The sequence below is a fragment of the Aptenodytes forsteri genome, unplaced genomic scaffold, assembly GCF_000699145.1.
Source record: "Aptenodytes forsteri isolate BGI_AS27 unplaced genomic scaffold, ASM69914v1 Scaffold413, whole genome shotgun sequence".
In the NCBI taxonomy this organism is placed as follows: domain Eukaryota; kingdom Metazoa; phylum Chordata; class Aves; order Sphenisciformes; family Spheniscidae; genus Aptenodytes; species Aptenodytes forsteri.
Genome location: NW_008794372.1, coordinates 193,408 through 215,435, shown reverse-complemented (window position 1 = coordinate 215,435; position 22,028 = coordinate 193,408). Strand labels below are relative to the sequence as shown.

The window sequence follows — 22,028 nt, the reverse complement described above, 5'->3', positions numbered from 1 at the left end:
CTCCCCCCCCCCCCCGCTTTAATTGGAAGTCTCCCCGGTATTTTTCAGGCAGGTAAATTGCTTGTTCTGAGGTGCAAGGTATTTATCCTTTTCTTCCAGAGTTAGCCAAGATCTATTTCAGCTTCGCAGCGTTGCTCTGATGTGCAGCACAACCTCGCAGCGGTTGTGCTTCCCCCACCCCTCCAAGGAGGGTTATAAGTAAGAATGAAAAAAAGAAGAATAAAAAAGTATAATTATTGGTCAGAATAGGACTTTATGTAGTGTACCTAGGCAAATTTGCAGAGTGAATAAGTACCTAGTATGTCTGCAGAATATTTAATCTCATTTTTCCATTTCAGGTCCATGCAAGGCAGGATCACAGCACAAGCATTCAGTTTTGACCAGCAGTTTAAGCCCTATCAAAAGGATGAATTTGTTATGGTAGTTCTAAGTCCTTTATATTTTAAGTTGACTTTTTTCCATGAAATCATAGCTATTGGAAAACTGCATAATGGCAAACATTGCAGCAGTGTTAGCATGCTATTCGCCTGCTCACTGTCTCCTTGAAAGTAGGTGATTTAGGTGTGGTGCTCAAGTCTTACTTTGTGGGTGGACTGTATTGTCCAGTAAAAATATTTTAGTCTGTACTAATGTTACTCTTTTTTAAGAGGGAACAATTCAGTCATTCAAGATTCCCAAGAATGGGAATCTAAACTGGATGCTGATCTTGGCCACCATATTTAATGTTGGGAAGTCCACCCGGTTGGCACCCTTGCTCACAGCTATTACTGCTTTGTCACAGTAAAAACACTGTGCAATTAGACGTGCATATGCACCATATATCTGAAAATACAAGATTTTAAATTTTATTGGATCCTGTTGCTTTATACTGGAATTTTGGGCTCTCAGCTTTTTGAGACTCAAGTCTCTTGCTGATTTTGTGTCCTTTGCTTTTGTTGTCTGCAAAGTCAAATCTGTTCATCTATTTGCAGACAGGAAAAAAAAAATCTGTGGTTTTAAAAACAGTGTGGTTTTTACATCTGTTGTTTTAAAAACAACTTTTTAATTTGTTGTATGTCTACTTTATATTGTTATCCTGGATAAAGAATTCAGCCTCTTTGTATTTTAAAGAAATTCACAAAGAAATACACCAATATTTCATCTGCCACTGATAAACATTTCAAATGATTGAAGTTTAAAAAAATATGCATTTACCTTCTCAATGCTTCTCTCTTTTGAATTAAAAATGTAAAAATACCACTATGAAATGATGAATTCTGAGTAGCTGTGAATTAATTGAGAACAAAGGGACCGTTACGTTATATAGTCTGATCTCTCTGTATCTGAAATAGGTGGTAAAGAGATTTATTTGGTGATGCAGAGACTGAAAAATCCACCATTTTCTTAGCAGCTTCTTCAGTGATTATTCACTCTGCTTGTATGCATATACATAAGTGTGGGTTTTCTTAATTGGCTTATCTATCATTTAAACTTGTCAGCTACCAACATTACTATGCATGTCTCCTTTTTTTAATTGATAAATCAGTAAGATTGAATACTTCAAATCTTACTGTGGAACATCTCCATCCCTTCAATAACTTATGGATTTCTTCTGTACCTGTTCAGTAAGTTTTGTGTGTCTCTACACTTCTCCAAGCTTCAAATTTATTTACAAAATATAAATTTTACAGTCTGCTTAGCATTTCATTTTTGACTTCAACAACATTGCATGCAGAGATACAATTGTTTCATCTCTTCTTCCATTTTCTGTACCTCTAAGGATTTCATACAACCTTTTTGCGTGTTCTTGGACTAAAAGTGCTTTACTGTAAAACCTTAATACTGCATATATAAATATGTACATGAAGATATCTTGAATATATAAAAGACATTGGCTACACAAAGTTACAAAACCACGTATTTGATGGTGTGATATTTAGTACCCAAACTGAAAGATCATACAGAATCTACTTACTAATTGGGTCCTTATAATTTGCTTTGAAGGTATCCAAGGCACTATAAATGATGATTTTATGTTTCATTTCATTAACTTGTATTCTCTTATTTGAATATTATAGGCATTTTTTAATGATCAAAATGTGAGCTCCAGTTTAAAGTTGCTCTCAGCTTCAGGACAATGGACTACATTGGGTAAATTTAGAATAAATTAATCTTAAATAAAAAAGTCTGTGTTGTAACTATTTTCCTCTAATTTACCATTTTGTAATAATGACAGTTCATATATGTGTATCTTCACCTGGTTGAAATATCTTAAAGAATGAGTTCTTTTACTAAATAATAAGAAAAGATTCTTACCTAGTTTGTTACTAAATTGTCACATTTTACACTTTTTTTTCCTTGACCCCTGCATCAATCCATAAACCAAGCTACTAGAAGTGTTTTTAAATGGTCTGTGACATCCAGTTGTCCTGATGGTGTATCCAGACATAATAAACTGCGTTAATTGTGGAATTATAGTACTACCTTATTCAGAGAATATTTGGGGAAAGACACTCTTCTATAGATGCAACCACCTTACTTAGGACAGATCCGAGATTATTGCTCTGTTACAAATTAAAGTTGAGAGAGCAGATTAGATAGAGCACACCCCTGAGCTTGTGTAAATACGCTATCTGCACAACAAAAGGGATCTGGGCGCAGAAAGAGAGCCATGTGATAGGTTGCTCTAGTTGCAACCATGGCATAAGGTTGACTTCTAGTTTGTTGCCGTATCATTAGCTGCTTATAACACTTGATCATGTCTGTAGATGGAGATGAGACATTAAAGGAGAAAGACCAAAAGTGAATAGCACATGGCACCACTTTGAAATTGTATTTTTGATTATGTAAATAACACACAAAATTTCATGGAAATTGCATGTGATAATGTAATGGGATTTTATGCATAATGTGAACTCTGATATCGCCAAAGTGATTTTCCTTAATAGGAATATTTTAAAAGGGGGTAGTGGGAAGTCCTCAGTTCTTTTGGTTTGTCTGCAAATACTTTACTGTGTGTAAATATTTAATGGAGCTTTGGGAATTTTCTACCTTTTCCATTTCAACTCTCTGGAATTGGCATAGGTTTTCCCCACTATATACAGTGACACTAGTCATTGCCACCTTTTTGTCAGCAAAATCCATTTTCCAAACACTATCTGGCTGTTAAAACAATTGAGATATATAAGATGCAAAAAATATCTCGAGTCCCCCTTCAGGTACCTCTTTTTCACTCTGGCAAGCAGAAAGAAAATAAATATATTTCAAACCATGGGTAAACCTTTTCCTGCTTTAGGCAAGAATTTTTTTAGGCTATCTGTCTAGCCTATGACTTGCCAGTCCCTGTAGTGAAGGTCAGTAGGTTACATACCTTGTGTTAAGAGTGGAGGGTCACTTGCCAAGTATCCCAGCTTAACTCCTGATTCTGCTCAATCTTCCTCAGCACAGAAATAATGCATTTTGTTCTGAGGACTGGAAGGGTTCCCTTTCTAAATCCTGAACAGCTGGTATACCCCATTTGCTCTTAAAATTTCATCTTCCCATTCTTTGCCTATTTTTGGTGAGGAATGTTGGCACATTTTTCTATACTTAGTCTTCATGCGCATTTTTTGAAAATATAGTAAGAATTAGCTTTGAGTGGGAGGAGGTAAAAAATCATCTTCTAGTATTTTCTTCTTCAGACATGCTGATATATTAATCCAGATATATCATTTACTTATCACTGTGGAGTAACTCTTTTAAAAATAAGTTCCTGTTCTTGAAAGAAAATGCTGGAAATGGGCTTATTTTGCTTGTTAGAAAATATGAAGAAAATTACATAATCTGGGTTGATTTTAATACTTTATTTATTCTCTTGCAAACAAAAATGTTAGGGTTTTTTTGCAGGGGGGAAATATTTTGGCTGCATAATATAAGCAGGGTTTAGATAGGTTCTTAGAAACCTCCCTCCCCACCCCCGCCATGGCTTGAGCAGAAAGTATCTATGGACCCACAGAAAGATGTCAGCATTATATAAAACATCAATATAATATTACTTTACAAGAGTGTTTGTTTTCGTAATCCTTTTGTCTTTTTCCAGGCTGTGGTGCCCTTTTACCTTCTCACTAAGAATTTATTTTTCTTTTTAATTCAGTGGGCATGGTTTCACATTCATATTTATGTCTACCTCTTCTCTGTTACTTGCCTATCTCCTTTTCCTAAAATCTGTTTCTAAAAGTTCATTACTTTTTTTTCTGTGTCCAATCTCATTTTTTATTTCTCTTGACTGCTTTTCATCCTCACCTTAATATTATCAGACCGTAATATCCTCAGTCTCCATCTGTTAGATCAAAAGGTGTCATAAAACATGGGGTCCCCAAGGAATGCAACGTGTACCTCTCTTCTCAGCTCCCCCACGTGTTGGGATTCCTGGTAGAATCCCACAATAGTACATTGTCTCAAGGACTCCAGCTTTAACATTACTTGAAATATAACATTTTAGGTAAACAATACACAAGGATATTCTCTAGTCTGCTTCATAGGATCAAACAGATACTTAATTACCTATTCTCACACCACACTTTTTTGCGTGTTGTAGTAGGGATATTTTTTCCCCTCTTCCTGGCTGCACGGCAGAGTACCTGATAGTTCTGTCATGTGTTACTCTCATATTTCTAAAATAGAAGCAGCAAAAGGAACAAATTTGATGCATACCAGCTTATGTCTTGAGTCTTGTATTTTTAAATAGCTGCAATGAAAACTAAATAGTAGTTTTTCTTTGGACCCGTTACTGGCCTTGCACCTGTCAGCAGTCTTGGGGAGGCAGGACTGTATCTGCTTAAGCTCAATTAACACTTGAAAAGTTATCTTTAAAGGGATAGGGTTACTGTCTTCTTGTGTAAATAAAAATTTAGATTTGCCCAAGAAAGATTCTTGAGTTGCCGTATGTACTTCAAGCTCTAACGATTCTTGTCTTTGGAATGGGTTTTTAAAATCTGGAAGGTAATCTTAAATCAGCAATTTTTTAGACTGCTGTTACAGGTTATCATTTGCAAAAATTTTAGATGTCATTTGAACTTATAAATCATCAACCTGCACCTTTTACTTTTGAAATACCATCTTTTTAGTATAAAGCACTGAACTTGAATTATGTATGTTCTATATAAACTGTTTTGTAAATAGTAAGTTGCAAGATGTTTCCCTGAGGTAAGAATCTTTCTTAAACTTTGGAGGAGTTCTAAATATACCTAACCTGGGGTGTATGTACCCAATACTAGATATGCAACGTGTTCATTTAAAAGTATATTGGCAGCACTTTATAGATATTCCAGAGCTAGCAGTTATAAGAAGCTTAATCTGTTTCAGTACTTCTCAGCTTTGTTTTCCACTTGCAGAGTTGTCAAGGCATTTCTTCTTCATATTTTATTGCTCACTTTTACAGTGTTATTAAAACTGGGTCACTCTTTTCCAGGAAATTCTGAATCTCCAATTTCAAATCTCACCTCTCAAACAGGAGTTATAGATATTCCAGAGCTAGCAGTTATAAGAAGCTTAATCTGTTTCAGTACTTCTCAGCTTTGTTTTCCACTTGCAGAGTTGTCAAGGCATTTCTTCTTCATATTTTATTGCTCACTTTTACAGTGTTATTAAAACTGGGTCACTCTTTTCCAGGAAATTCTGAATCTCCAATTTCAAATCTCACCTCTCAAACAGGAGCTTCCAGTATATTTAAACTTTTCCATTTAGAGGTTGGTTTTCTGAACTACTGAATAGATTACAAAGCTCCTGATTTTTTTTTTCTGATGGAAGTTTTCATAAAATCTTGTTTCAGAGCAGAAGTGTGTCTCCTTTCCTCCCCCTCCCCCAATAAAATCCTAGCAATTTGAAGGCCTATAAATAGCTCAATTTCTTATACTTTGAGCTCAATAACTGGGAAAATGTAAGATGTCTCTTTTTTCTCAAGTCATTTAACGTCTGATTTTTATTAGTCTTGACTCAGTTTTTGATTCATAGGTCTTTACAAAATAATTTCTATGTTAGAGGCTGTTTTAGCTCTTATTAAATATCTCATAAAATAAATATTCTATCCCTGTGAAAGGAAGCTGGAGAATTAGAAGTCAGAGGATTCTGGAGGTGAGGGGGTGGGAGGAAGCATAAATAAATAAATTTTTAAAACTCTCTTTTTTTTCTTAGGTTGTGAGGCTGTAATTCATGTTTTTCTGACTTGTGATTTTTGTTACATAATTTGATTATTTTTTGATAGTTTACTATGTGGACAGGTAGGAGAATGTCCTAAACCTTTTTTCTTTAATAAAAGTCAGAGGATTCTGGAGGTGAGGGGGTGGGAGGAAGCATAAATAAATAAATTTTTAAAACTCTCTTTTTTTTCTTAGGTTGTGAGGCTGTAATTCATGTTTTTCTGACTTGTGATTTTTGTTACATAATTTGATTATTTTTTGATAGTTTACTATGTGGACAGGTAGGAGAATGTCCTAAACCTTTTTTCTTTAATAAAAGGTACCCTTTTTCACAACCATATCTGTAGACGTGAAGCCAAGCAATTAAATGCTGAGCTTTTCTCTGTAGCCGATTTTCTTTACATCACATGGGTCCAATAAAATAATTATAAAATTTCATGCCAGTATTTTTAGCCTAAGTAGACACATTTTCAAGCCATCAACTTATAACTTCTCTTTAATTTTTTTCTTAGTGTTGATCAGGTAGGTGGTACAGTTTACCTGGGTTTAGATACCAAAATGCCAGTCCTACTTAACCTATAAATAAATAATCTTAGTGTAATAATATACGGGAGAAATCCCAAGGACTTTTTGAAAGTGTGGGGGCAAGAGAAATTTTAGGTTATGCTACGCTTGCGAAGATTAGGATCAGAATGAAGTGACAGGTGCTCTTGGAAGCATCATGGTTCATACATCCCTTTTTGGCCTGTTTCTGTTCCTGAAATACTGTCATCTAGAGTGAAATTTGGACATTTCCTAAATACTAGTCTTTAGTGATCCTTTAGGTCAGCTTGTCAGGACACCACTTAATTTTATCTTTAACTGTATGGTCAAAAGCCTTTTGACATTGTGTCATTGTTGACCGACTCCTATCAAGGGAACCTACAGAGGGGAAATGATACAAATAAACTCATGGAAAGCTGGAATGCTGTGACTATTATCTCTGCCGAGACACATTGCCCTTGTGTTGCGTGCTCACTCGTGCTCTCCCCTCTCCTGTTCAGAAGCACTTTGAAGGGCGTTCAGGGGGACCTGGAGATGAGTAGAGAATATGTTCTAACATTTGGTCTGAACACTTGGACCGTAGAGAGCAGATGGAACTGCTCTTTTGAGTTCAAAGCTTCTTAAACATGGAGTCTAATGTTATTTGAGATGCTGTAAGTTATCCAACACCACACATACAGATTGGTAGATGTATATAAAGATATGTGCCCTTATGGACCAATACCTCATTAAGGAAAACACTGTAGGGCATCTCAAATGGCACTAGATGTCTATAAGCAACACGATCAAGCCTTGGATGACTTGCAAGCACAGAAAACAGAAAAATTACAGAAAAAAGTACTCTGCACTTCATGATTACAGAGATAATACTCCAGATTCATAGAGGAAGTGCTGACAGTACCTTTTTCATCTTCTCAAATAGCTGGTTAGTAAAGTTTACAGTAGCTACAAAGTAACTTTTCAAAAAGTTGAGATATAATACTTAACAAATTCATCAGTGCTGTGTTAATTTTGATTTTTGCTTTGTGGGGTGCTGTTAGCAGCTATTGACTTTTGTCGTGTACTTCATCACGCCAGATTTGGTATTTGTCCTCAGATTCTTTAAGGCTTAAGCTGTGGCATATGATTTTCTAAGGGTGTGATCTAACGTGATGTTGAGTTCACATGGTGTTTCATCTATTACTTGTTTCAGTTGATAGTATTACCAACAGGGGGAGCAGACACATGAGCCTTAATGGAAGGTAGCATTCAGATGAATTTAATGTTTTCTTTATGCTTGCTTCTTTCTTAGCTTGCTTTGTTTTTTGAGGGACTGTGTGATTGAGTCATACTTATATGATCTGTATTTTTTTTAAAGAATATGCCACACACAACCATTTAGAGAAGTTGATTATTTCCACACTGTGTCAAATTACTTGTTACTGTAAAACCATTAGTACATGGAAATTCTCCTATTTTATTTATTGCAAGAGACTTGGAGTGAAGCCTTCCTATATATTCCAGGTTCCAAAGTGACAAAAGTTGAAGCTACAGCGCTGCCCTGTACACAGATTTCCATGTCATTTTTTGATCGGCTATACTCTGAAGGAGTTGTTAGAGAAACTGGAGATATTGTGAAATGTTATGATGACTATTACGATGATATTCTCATCTCTGATGAATTAAGAAAGGTCAGTATAGCAATGAATAATTTCTTATAATTTTTCATACTCTATTAGGTACCGTAAGGACACATTTTTCAGTTGGTTTTTTTTTGAGAATACATACTTTCCATGGTAAAAATAGGCATCGATAGCCATGTGATAGAAACGACTGAGGCACTGCAGTGCCTGAATGTGTGAAAGCAATGGCTGTTTTCCAGGTGGGCCCTCTTTCCTTTTTAGGTGGGAGAAAAAGGTAAAACCTTCTTCTACCCACCCTTGTCTCAAGTAGTCAGTGCTTGGGGGTGTGTGTGGGGTAAATGCAGCTACTCATTTGCCTAGGAGGGGAAAACAAGTGGTGCTAATGTAGAGGTCCCATGATATCCAGAGCTGTGGGTTCACCCAACCTTCCAGGTAGTTGATGAAATCAAATGTGCTCAATAGCTACATCCTAAAGCATTCCTGGCCAGGAATGCTGACCATATCATATGTGAAGACATTTAAGGAAAGGCATCTTCATGTATTTTCACTGAAAAAGAGAGGAAACGGTGAAAAGGGAAATTATTTTTCAGTGTAACACTGGAAAAGGACTAAATATAACTCCTGAACAGGCCTGCAAGGTAAAAACTGTTTGTTATACTCTAGTGCAGGTGTTAGAGAGCAGATTATTTTGAAAAAGAATCTCGTTAACAGTGGTACCTTGTTAATCGATGTATGTCTTCACTGTAAGTGTTTCTTTTGACTTCATAAGCTAAACCAATTTTTTTTAGTTATGCTTGTTTAGCATTAGCAAAGCATAGTGTGGGAGAACTGGATTTTGCTCTTCCTTGTATATATAATCATCATAAGTACTTAATAATTATAGAGTTGCACTCATTTGCACTTGGCAAATCCTTTGAAGGCAATGTATTTGAACCAGTGACACTGGTTACAGGATGTGGCCTGAAATACTGGTCTGTCTTGTAAAGTTCTGGGAAAAGGAGAGAACTCAGGCTCATGTTTGAATTTCAGATGTGGTTTGTAGCCTAGCAGTTCAAAATACTATGTATTTATTTATAAGTCGGATACGTGTGAAATGTTTTCTGAAAATTAAGTATATTGGATGTAGGAAAGTTAGTGGCAACATTTAAAATAAGAAATCATTGGAGTTTCAGTCTCTTTCCATTTTCCTTCCCTTGGAAGGGATGTGTGTGTCTGCATTTGCAAGTTGAAGGACTCACATTTGTTTGAAATGAACGTGATTCCTACTCGTAAGACCTAAGATGGCAGAAAGAATTAAGAGTCAAAATCTTCCAGGAACGACGTCAAAACTTCAGATTAAATTAGTCAGCACTGGTAGACTGTAGGGGGCAGCAAACCGTCTAGCTCCTGGTGTCTGAGGGTGGCCCTCGGTGCAAAGCTCCATGTTTCTTTCCTACCTGCCACATCTTCTCTTGCTTCAACCAAGAAGGGGGTTGGGATACGTATGAGGTGGCCATCAACAACAGTTGCTGCCCTGACCCCTTTTTACTCAGGTTGTGCAGTGATGTTATAAAGAGGGCCAGAGAGCGGTAAGCTCATGTCTAGCTTTGACCAGTTTGCCTGGGTTGGCATCTGCAGTTTGGCTGATGTGACTCAAACATCTTGTAGCCATACTGAGTTACAATTCCTGTCCACCCTTACAGTGCGCAGTGTTGGGACTAATCTAGAAAATCCTCTGCGGTCACATAATATTGCAGCAAAAGGCAGGTGAGACGCATGGAGGCAGCTGGATAGCATGTCTGGTTTATCCAGGCTACAGATAAAGGCTCACTAGAGTCTGCAGTAAAGAATGATGTGAATTTGAGTGATCTCCTCTGGGAGATCCTTGGGATTCCTTTACAAATGTGAGATAACTGTGTGAACTTAGAGTAAAAAAAAGCAAATGTAGGCAAAGTTACCAAAGACAAACTAATTGGCAGTGATCGACACACCAAAAATAGCTACATTATTTTCAGATTATTGATTGTTTCATTAGTGTGATGAGCAATTAACCGGTGAATAACAAGACTCTTGAAAAATCTTCCCTTATGTCTTGTGGGCACAAATCTGACAGTGATTCTGCTTTATATTGTATCTATAAATTTTGAACATAATTGCATCATTGGAAGAAGGATTTAGAGAAAAGTACTTAAGTATTTATTTATTTCTATCCCTAGTTCATATGTTTTACATGGAAGTAAACTCTGTGTGACATACAACAAAGTAGTTGCATTGTTTATAAACTTAATCTCAAATAAGAAATTTTCATCTGTTTGACTTGTTATTTTCTTGTTCCACAAGGTCTTGCTTCTGGAAGATTCAGACCATTATGACTTATTCAGTCAATTGGATCGCAAGGAATTTCTGTTCTGTCTTTTTAAGCATCTTTGCATTGGAGGAACTCTTTGCCAGTTTGAAGATGTAGTTGGCCCATACTTAGAAACTACAAAAGCTTTATATAAAGACTTGGTGAGGTAAGTGTTTTCTGGTTTATGCAATTGTATATGTATGTGCTGTGCATAGATACTTTGTGTTGATTTTTGTAAATTTATTGTGCATTGCTGGTTCAAAAATGGGGCTGTTATTTGATCAATCTGCAAGCTTATTTGTCTTTTAACTATCAACATACCATGTAACAATGGTAGTAATTCAATGGCAAAATATATGCAATTTTAATGGCATCTGTCCCACATAAAACATATGGACATTGATGTTTTATAATTCACTCCCATTTTAAAGAATTTTTTCTCTAATCATCTATGAAAACATGGCATGGCACTGGAACCAGATTGTGTTCCCACTGTCATTGACAAAATATCAACAATTAAGTCTTGGATGTATAGTCCTGGACTACTTTCAAGCTGCTTTTGGCTTAGGACTTAAAAATGGAAATATTTAGTTGAAATTTTTAGTTCTGTATATATTTTATTCCAGCTGATTACTATTTTTTTTTAAATACAGTTGGATTTTGGCATTCTTAATTCCACAAATACACTTCTCGCAGTGCACAGCTAAGGGTGATAGAATCTCACTGTTAACATGACACAGTGGGCTAACACACATTTTTTGCCAGGTCTGGTGTATGGAATTGTTTGGAATTTTATCTATTTTTTTTCTTGAGATTAGAGGTGATTGATCAGAGGTTCAAGTTCAGGAAAAAAAAGGCAATTTTTTGCCCTGTTTTGATATATCCATATGCTGACTTCTCCAATTGACAAAATTTCTTATTTCCTGGTTAGTGGGAAATAATGGAATGTAGTTATCGGTTATGCAAAGACTCATTCCTAGCTAAGCTAATGGGAATATGAAGATTGTCAATGATATTACTAAAATTTTATCTGATACTTTGCCACTCATAATAAATATTTGTGGGATAGTATAAAGAACAATATTAAGCTGAACAACGGAAAACAATTGCAGACCTCTGAAATGAGAGATAGTACAAGAACTCTGATAATGTGGATATTAAGTAATGCGCTACAGTGTACACTACAAAGGCTTCAACTTCCTTAAAGTAGGAATTGATATTTTTCTTCTTTCTCAGCTCTGTTTGGAATGGTGTGATGAGCAATTGTTATTTCATCTCCTATTTTAAGATTATACACAAGCATATTAGGAAAAAAATCGTGTAAGATGTATTCCTTGTTAAGTCTGTTCTTAAAATGTCTTTGGATAAACTTAAGAGTAAAATTTACATGTCTGAACGAAGATACAGTGAAAGGATTAGATCCAGTGATTTTTAAATACCTGAATATTTCTTTACTTCTGTAGCACTTGTGTATAAATTGCTTTATCCAAACAAAATATTTAAAACAAAATATTTGGCTGGTTTTGGGGATTTTTTGTAATACTTAACCAAAGCAGCTTACAAATCTTTAATAACTTCTAAGCAGCTTTCAGATTTTCTAATGGTCAGTACTTTTCAGGGTGCAAGTTGATTTAGTCATGTGCTGTTTCCCAGGGTCATCTAAAATAAATTATTAAAGTAGCAGTGGAAGAGTTGATACTTTTAGAGAAACTACCGAAACAGAGAAACTAAGCGTTATCAATATTCCAAGAAGATTTTTTAGAAATAATGAACTTAGATTGCTGCATGTATTAATTTGAATACTGTGATTAGTCACCAGAGCTTTCTTATTAGTGTCATTAGTTTTGATATTTTCAAATCATACGTAGATGGAAATCAAGTGGGTTCTTCAGAAATACAGACTATGATATAAAAGGATCCATCAATGCTTCACCTCTACCCTCCCTTTTCTGTTAAATCGTTCACTCTGCACTTGAAACAAGCTGTTTGTTACTCTAATCCTTGGCCTTAGTTGACTCTGCATTGACTACAGCTGTTTCTGCTCTTGTGTTGTTGAACTGACCTAGGACAAAGCGCAAATCCAATCAGTTCCTTCACTTTATTGCTTCCCTTTGCTGTTGAGTTGTTTTCTCCTAAACATGTTCAAGTTTTGTTCTAAGCCACTCCTTTTCTTCACCTTCCTATCTCCTAAAACCTTTTCCCCTTCTTTTTCCTTTTCCTGCTCTAAAATTGGATGAGGATGTCAAGTAGTTCTTGTTACTTAAAAAAAAAAATAAAAAAAAAAAAAAAAAAAAAGCATCTGCCAAAATCTTCCCAATTGCATCCTGCTTTCAAGGTTTGCTTTTTCTATACTCTCCACCTGTTCCCTATTGGCCCTTTATATATTTCTGTGATTTTTCTCATGTGCTACTTCTGTCCTTTATACAATATCAGGAGAAAACCTTTCAACATCCATTCCTCTGTTTTTTGGTGTTTGGTGGTTTGTTTTTTTTTTTCCAGTTGGCAGCTTGCTTTCTATCCTCCAAAGTTTTGAAGTACATCTACTCAGTTCATGTGACATAACTGATCTTCAGTATTTATCTACCATGTGTCTCTCCATTTCTGTGCCTATAAATGTCTGCTGGTTTCTCACTGCCAGCGGAGCTGGCGCTAACACTGACTAGCAGTTGAAAAAAACTCACAATTTAACTAAATCTTTTATCTTGCTCCTTTGATACTAAGTTCTCTGTCGGTCCCATGAGAAAAGCTTTTGATCTTGACATTTCAGACTTTCCCTCCCCTTTCACAATCACGGTTGTCTCCTGCTTTGTCTTATTTCCCCCTGCCCCCAGTTTATTCAAAATGATGTTGCTGGTTTGTTACCACCATCTTAAGAGAGAAAAAGCCAGTGAAAGGATAAGCAATGCAACTCTGAAGAGGGACACTCATGCCACAGTCTTGACTTAATTTCTGATTTCTAGTCCATGCAGTGCACTGTGTTACTTAAGTCATTTTTGCACAAATTACACCAGAAAATAAAGCAATGAAAATTACTTTCTTATGGCCTCTTATTTTCAGTAGACAATTGCTAATGAGAGTAGTGGTCTCTTAAATTCTGTTTACCAAACAGTTCACCTTCAAATTCCTGTTGAAAACCAACTATTCTTTAAATTCTTCTTTTCTAGACTGCTATCCTCTGTCTGGTTTCTTTTCATCTTGGATTGCAGTTGCATTGGATACTTTCTACTCTTTGTAAAGTGATACTAAAACCTTTTTGTGGTATTAAAAAATTCTGTAAACTGTACTTTTCTTAAGCTTTAATTTTTATGTCTTGAGGGCGCAGAAGGCTTGGTGAGAAACAAATGGATAGTACAATAATTATTAGCTGCTAGCTGATGTGCATTGAAAAATTAGCCCCCACAGATGAACTTAGTCTAATCTTGAAATGCTTATAGAGGTATAAACCACCACTTTTTGGTCCTGTAACAGTTTTTCTTATGGAAAAAAGCCTTGGCATGAAGAGTTCCACAAAAGTGTCTTTAGTGCCGGGAGTGGTAGACCTATTACGAGCTTTTCCCCACTTCTTTTTCTTACAGCCTTTCTTCTGGCCTTTCCTGAGTTCTAACTCCAAGGCACTAGTGTTCAAAATTGTGTCAAAAGGTTTGAGATTTCATTTTATTAAAGCATTTCCACGTATCTTGCTTTATTACGAGAGAATGCAATAATCTTTTGAACTTAATGGCTCTAGATATTTTACAAGCACAGCTAGGGACTTACAAATACAACTATTAAATGGCAGACATTTTCTCCTTTGTAAAAAGACTAATAATTACTTCCTAATGAATTAATGCACAACTTGTTGTCTGTTACTAATCCAGCAGTAATTAGTCTGTGACCAGTTGAATCCATCCAAAATTTTAGCGTTGTGTCATACCCTGTGTAACCTAAATAATTTCAAAACCCTTGTTGTAGTATTTCTGGTTTAGTTAAAGAATACATTTACGTGACAAAAACTTGTTAATTAAAATATGATCTATGAATCTTTGTTGATAAATCTTGTCTTCCGTACTTAACCCCTGATTTTTCTGACTGTGTCTCTCCATGGTGACAGCTGCTGTAGTATCCTATAGTCACCGTTCTCTTCTCCTTCCTTCTGTGCCATCTCCATGCCCTTTCCCCCATAATAAATGAATTTATGTGAAAGCATTGAGTTGTTGTCTTTTAATGTTTGGAAAGCCTAGCAAAATATTGCCAGTGAGCTGAGGATACAAACAGAACCCAAAGTGAGTTGAGAGACGATGAAGAAGTTTGCCCTTTATAAAAAGAAAATAGATGCACATTAAAATGATGAAGGAACTACCATATTCAATGAATAGTTTAGAAGTTAACAATTTGAAAGAACCAAGGAGGGTATTAAGACTATTTTTAAGGAAATACTATCCTCTTCAAGAAGACAAGGTAGTTTTTTCTAAAACCTTTTAGGAAAAAAAAAAAAAAAAGAAAGCGAGCAAACGGGCTTGTCAAAGGCAACCTCCTGCTTTCTTTCAAATCAGCAAGGGAAGAATCTCATCTGATTTTGGCAGATATATTATTTTGCCTTAAAAATTAACCAAACTACTAGAAATAAACACTCAGTCTGAAAAATGACTTACAGGAAGCTAACCACAAGGAGAAAATTTCTCAAAGCAGTGGAATAAATAGGAAGACTATTTCTCTGTCACCCCTTACTTTGGTATCATAGATATATATAACATAAAAATTAAGAAACCAGAAATTGAAAGCATTACTTTCAGACACAAGAATATGAAGCCAGAGTAACTTAAATACAGCTGTAACTTTTGGGGGTGGTAATCTATGGTAGAAAGTGCTAACCCCACTAACCCTCTATACCTTGTTCTGAAAGTCGTCACTCTTTCAGCAGAGATGGTTAAACAGTTTCTGAACTGCTGCAGTTTGCAGCCCAGTACGTTAGCATAAACTGACATCCATGTTAGTTTATCTTAATATGCTGGTCTGTAAACTGCAGTGGTTCAGAAGCTGAGTCACGAACCAGTTGAGCTGTCCCTGCCGGGAAGGCAGTAATCTCTAGAGGGGTGGTAAGGCAGACAACTGGGGCCAGTACCAGTTTCAGCAATGCCGTCTTAATCCGCTGTTGAGTATATCAACATGTCAGTTGCAACAAAAAATTCTGAGAAAGCCTAGTTACTGACTCACCACAGGAAAGATCAACTTCACAGTACAGGCTTAATTCATACATGACTGTGTTATTACTCTACAGATGAAATCAGTTAATCGGAGAGTCAATTTCTTTTATTGGTTGGAGAGATTGAATCAACAAAGATGATGTTGGTGGATTTGGGGTTTGTTTGTTCTTATAAAAAGAAGCTTTGCGAAAGCAGTGGTAACATGCTGTCACAGACAGCTTGGAGCTGGTGCGGTGTACAACTGGGCTGTGTTTAACACACATCCTCTAGCAACTTGGCTATGCTGGGACCTTTCCCGGGAACTGAACCTGTTTGTGACACAGCAGGTTTTGAGCTATGCATTTCTTGGAACTGTGTAAGTATGGAATTTATAAGGCTCAACTGCTCCACAGTGAGTTAATGTAAATAGGAATCTGTGAAATTAGATAAATTAATAGAAGTTACATGATCTAATTTATGAAGAGATGTAAGCATCACTTAAAGCAGACCTGAGGAAAAATGACACATTTAAAAATACTTCAATTTAAAATATGTTGAGATGCCTGGATGCTTTGCAATAATATCTTAGTGTTATTAGTAATTGTGGTGGAAGAAATGGCAGTCTTCACAACAAACACAGTCTAGAAATATAAAAATTCAGAACTAATACCGTCCTAAGTTGCATAGCTGTCTATATATACAACATTCCAAAGGAGAAAAAATGAACCTAAACTATAATTATATAGTAATTAAAAATGAGCTAAAGTCTGCATTTCTTCACTGGTACTGCTGCTACTTCTTGTAGTCTATATTAAGATGCAGTTCACTTCTCACGTTTTTTTCTCAAAGAATACGTGAAAAGATTTTTACGAACTGTTTAGCTGAATAACTTTTCATAGCTATCAAAATGCAAACTTTGTATTAGAGTCATCTAGGCCTGGGTAATATTGCTGTGGTTTAGTAGCTGAAAACAGTGAAACCAACTCAGATGACTAGATACGTTCATTAGTTTTCAGTAAAATATCATAATATCCATGTTCTCTAACAATGGTCAACATACCTTTTCATGGTCAATGTGACATGAGTTGAATTTTAACTATTAATTTGAACTTGATCAAATTCGAGTGAGAACACAGTGCATATGTTAAAAATGTATTTAGTAAATGAAGGACTCTAATAACCAGTGCTTACTGTACGCATTAAGTATGTATTTTATTCCCCTGTATTTCAGTGTTCAAAAGAATCCTGAAACAAAAGAAATACGTATTATTTCTACAGTCTTCAGAGTGTCTGCATATGTAAGTATTGATAATTTTTTGGTGCAGGATTTTACTGGAAGTAACATGCGTAACATGAAAATAATGAATTGACATTTACACAAAGAAAGCATAATATTCCATTTTAAAGGGTTATTTTTCCATAGTTGTTGTCATTTTTTATTCATGAACTCTTTCCCTGATCTCATCCTGCTTTCTCGTCCTCTTTACTAACTCTTCATCAATAACCACTAACTAAAGTTTTATTTGGTAGCTCACTAAAAATAGGTTTACTGGATTACACTTGAAGTCATTAATAGTCATCCAGAAACTAGTTTATGAAGAAAACATATCTTTAGATCTGAGTAATTCTGGTTTTAGATCTACTTGAGATAGCAGTAAGGATTAAGAATCCACTCTTGACTTTGTATAGTTCTGTTTTTAGAAACGTTGCTCAAGCTTTCTGAATAGCTCGTATTGCATGTTTCTGTAAAGACTGCAAGGAAGTTTAGTACAGAAAAAGGCTGGGGCGGTGAGATGACTGCTAACCTCTTTTCCCCTCCCTTGTCAAGTCTCATTCCTATCTGTTTCTCTTGCAAAATCATACATTTACCATCAAGATAAGTTTGAGAACGGGCTGTGTGTTTACTAGATTCAGCATATCTGTCATTTAATTGTTACACTAGGATGAACTACTCCAAATTCTTCTTGAGTAACCAGAATATGTGATAATTAAATGTCAGATAATGCACCCACTTTCAAAAGAACCAGCTGATGTCATTTCAGACTGCACAAACTTCCCTGTAAGTTGCCAATAGCCCAGTTGTTCATCTGTGGGTCATCATCTTTTAAGTACCATGTGATTCATAAAAGGCTTTTGAAAGGTTTTTGAAAATAAGCACTTTATGGGTGTATCAAAATTTACCTTTCTACCGGGCTGCAGACTGTAATAAATATAAAATAAAAAAGCGAAACCCTGATAACTTGATCTTCTGTTATTACTGTTTCCTCCCCATCTCTGAATCAAATGTATTGATGTGAACTTTGCAGATTTCTATGTTTAGGTAGACGCATGATATTTAAGAGCTCCCCTAACTGTGTTTGCCATATGGTAAATATCATCAGTATTAAAAAAAAAAAAGAAAAGAAAAAAAAGACAAACTTCAGCAACTTTTTGAGAACAAAAAAGTGGATGGACAAAAGAAAATCCAGTGTAAATACAGAGCAAGCTATCCTCCCTATAGCCTTGGGGGAAAATTGGGCTTTACTGGACATTCTGAAAATTTGTGAGGTGAAGGAGAATTCTGAAATTCTGGTTTCCATTAAAGAACATCCCGAAGAATTTTCTCTCAGAATAGAGGAAGGCTTAAACAGGTATGTCTAGATTGTTTGATGGCTCTGTGGATCAAAACTCTTTAAACTCTACTTGGAAATTACAGGAAGGGCACCTACTGGAGTACAAATGTCTTGTGCTTGTGACGAAAAGTTTCTCTCAAGGAGATAACTACATTTCTGCAGTAGATTTAGATTCTGAATTCATTTGGTAAATAACTGTAGAGTGTGTTATTATAATCTTAATGCTGAGCTGACAATTTTTAAGCCATGCTTTCTTGGTTTGTGTCTAAAAGAAATGGACATACCGTCTTAGCCTGATTTCAATAAAAAAAAGCTGTTCTGGTAAAAGTGACTTGAAGAGCAGCTGAGAGCTAGAAGAACACACATTTTTGCAATCTGGATTAATAAATGGACAAATAACTGTACTTGTATATTTGCACAAGTACAAATGGAACCACGAATTAAGAACTTCATGTAACAGCATCCTGACACCATCCTCTCCTTTTTATTTGGTTTTTATGCTATGGCTAAGAAGCCCTTGTTTTGGAAACAATATTTAAAAAAGCACACTATTAGAGATGTAAATATTTCAAGGTATTAAGGTGTAGTTATAAATGTCTGTAGATCTGTTTAGCATCAAAACTCGATAGACCTGGGCATCACAAGAGAACTAATTTTAAATCTTGTGACCAAGTACTCTGTTGAACTCCAAATACCCCTGAGAGCTTTGGGGCTTGCATACACTGACACGTTCTTACAGCTATTTGGATGCTAACTGGTATTTTAGAACTTTCTTTACCTGAACCCGAACTATGGCAGTGTTAGAAATCAGTGTAATGCATAGTTTATTCAAAAAGTGTTTTAAAAAAAAAAGTTGATGAAATGATGCAGTTTTGAGAGATGTTCAGCAGTATCTTTATTTCTGTATTATGCTGTGCATTATGCTATGTATATGTACTCTTAAATCATCAGCTGATTATCTGTGTTCCTACAAAGAAAAAATAAAATGATCCTACTCTAACATCAGTAAATCAATCCTTACACCCCCTGCATCTCTGAACTGAAGTCCACACTGCAGGTGGAATTGGTATGATTCTTAATTCGTGTACATGCACCCTATTGCTCTAAAATCCAGAGTAAGTCTGTGTAAATTCCAGAGCCTTTATGCTCAAGTATTTTAGGGGTTTTATGACCTCTTTTACTAATTAAAATTTTTTAAGAACCCTTTTCATTTAATTAGATTATATTTATTATTTTCCTGATACCAGGTTTAGTATATTCTGGAGTTTCTTGAAATGCCTCATCACCAGAACTTAACTCGTTTTTGTTCTTGAGTTGTTGAACAAATTTTTAGTGTGCTAACACCACCTTTAAACAGTCAAAACCTCAACTGACATCAGTCGATTCCATAAGGACTGCAGGAGTGGGATCTTCAGTAGCAATGGGAAAAAAGTTTAATTAGCAATTACATCTTGATGTTGGTCTTCTCTTGCTATTTTTGGTTTCGTGCATGAGTTTAGGTTATTTTTGGATCGAACTCCAAAGGCATTGTGATGCTGAGTACTGTAAAATCTTAAAGCTTGCTCTCCTTACTGCAATTGAGAATCCAGTATTTGATACACATATATCCCTAAAAAACACCTGAAGACAGCTAGGCATCTTAAAATTGGAACTACAGAGCTTGTATGCTCTGTTGCTTAAAAATAGAATGCTATTTTTAGCTTGCGGCATTTGACTACCATTGGAAAATGCTGTGAATAAACATTATCAAATCTCTACCTGTCTTAAACAATGCTTTTATGGTGGTGCTTATCTTAATTTAAGATTTATGGTCTTGAATAATCCCCCAAAGGAAGACACCAGAACATATCGTAGGGGGTTCATCCTCTTTGAAATAACAGGAGAGAAAATGGGGTGCCAGTAACAGCTACTGGATAAAATTCACAAGTGGTCCTTGGAGCAGGAATTGGAACCCAGACCTTTTCCTTCTAAGCTGACTGCCTTAACCACTGAGAGAGGTTGCAGTTTTCATCTTTACTTGGTCCAAAAAAAGATGGATTATTTTATGCAAAGGAAGACAGCTTCAACAAAAGAGTGTGAGAGACGTGCCTCTAATCTGGAATAGTTTCTAGTCCGGGAGTTTAAAATTTTCCTGGAGAAAATGGACAATATATGCAATATAGCAATTTCCCTCAGGCAAAATGGAACAGAACCTACATCTCTTCAACTGTTGTATAAAGGTGTTGGGGAGCAGGAGGAAACTGTTATGTGTTTTAAAAGAAAGGAGATGTCAGCTAACATATTTGTTGATCTTTTAGATGTTCAATTACCAGACTGAATGAATGAAAAAAAACCCCAGCCCTCCAAAAATCCCCCCATCTAGTTTCTGGATCCCTACTGGATTTGAAGCGTGTGTCAGGCTGTGATGCCCTGTCAACGCTGAAGCTTTTACGGACATGTGCAGATGTAGGATGTTAAATTGAAGAGCCCCGTTCTTGTGTTGGTTGTCAGCTGAACGTGTTTTTTCAGAATGAGGATTTTGGAGCTAGGTGCCTAGATTCCCTTCAAACCCTTTCTGAGGATTGGCACACAAGCTGTTTTCAGTAACAGTTCAAAGTTGTTAACAAGAGCTCTGATGAGGGTTTTCCTTAAATGTAAATATTTGAAACTGAACAGATGCATTAGCAAATGTTAAGTGGAAAAGAATTACTGAACAAGCTTTATGTATTAATATAGAGTCTCTAAATATTTTTCCGTTTCAAAGGAAACATGATGGGACTGTTGTATATTGAATCATCTGTATTTTAGGCTCCAATTGTGTGAACACATGCTTACATGTTTAATTTTACATTTTATATTAGTATTACATTTACCTCAAGGTTATTGGAACTAGTCAGACAGAACTACTGTGCATTTTGTCATGTCAGGATCCTCATGGTGCTTAAATAAACTATGGTGTATTTATTCTGTTTTGCCATGAAATAAACCGTTACAGTTGGAAGAAAATTATACATTTCATTCAAATTTTATGAATTCTCTCATGGGTATCCATGTTGTTGCTAACGCTGTTTGGTTTTTTTTTTACTTCATTTCAGGATGATAATGGCCTATGTTACCCTTCAAGCAAAAGCCACGAACAGACTTTCGCCTACTTGATTGTGGATCCCTGCAAGCGACATGTGCATACTCTGTATCACTGTTTTGGTGGAAGCTTATTTACTAACTAGTTATAAACCTGGCTGTTCTCCAGTTTTATAATGGAGGCAGCCTTCTCTCTGCATGAATTCAGGTAGAAATTGCCTAGATTTTAAACGGGGAAGGATGTGCTCCTTGATTACACGCTCTGAATGGCTACACGTTCACATAGCTGTTACGATGTGGTTAGTGACAAAAGTTTTTCTATATTTAAAAGGCGTACTTCTTGAAGCTGTTTTCTTGGCAGTTTTGTGTGTGTGTGTGTGTGTCCCGTTTTAGCTAATAAAAGGTATTTCTCTAGATGTCTTGTCTCTTTATGAACCAGCTTTTCAGATCCGCGACGCATAAATGCAGGGGGAGGCTCCCGAGCCAGAGAAATCTCTGCGGAATCGGGGGGAAAGTGCGTCAGGCGGCCCGGCCCGCGCCGACCGACC

At 36.0% G+C, this 22,028-nt stretch overlaps 1 protein-coding gene across 1 annotated transcript in view; it reads left to right on the top strand.

Moving 5' to 3' along the window:
- The window catches only part of CUNH11orf70 (chromosome unknown C11orf70 homolog), a 51,868-nt gene extending 30,242 nt beyond the window's left edge, over positions 1-21,626 (top strand). Inside the window, exons 2-7 of the mRNA XM_009287754.1 lie at positions 339-420; positions 2,058-2,130; positions 8,202-8,368; positions 10,640-10,812; positions 17,040-17,106; positions 21,495-21,626. Of these exons, the coding sequence (XP_009286029.1) occupies positions 339-420; positions 2,058-2,130; positions 8,202-8,368; positions 10,640-10,812; positions 17,040-17,106; positions 21,495-21,626 (694 nt within the window). The remainder of the gene's footprint in view (positions 1-338; positions 421-2,057; positions 2,131-8,201; positions 8,369-10,639; positions 10,813-17,039; positions 17,107-21,494) is intronic.
- The last annotated feature ends 402 nt before the right edge of the window (positions 21,627-22,028 follow it).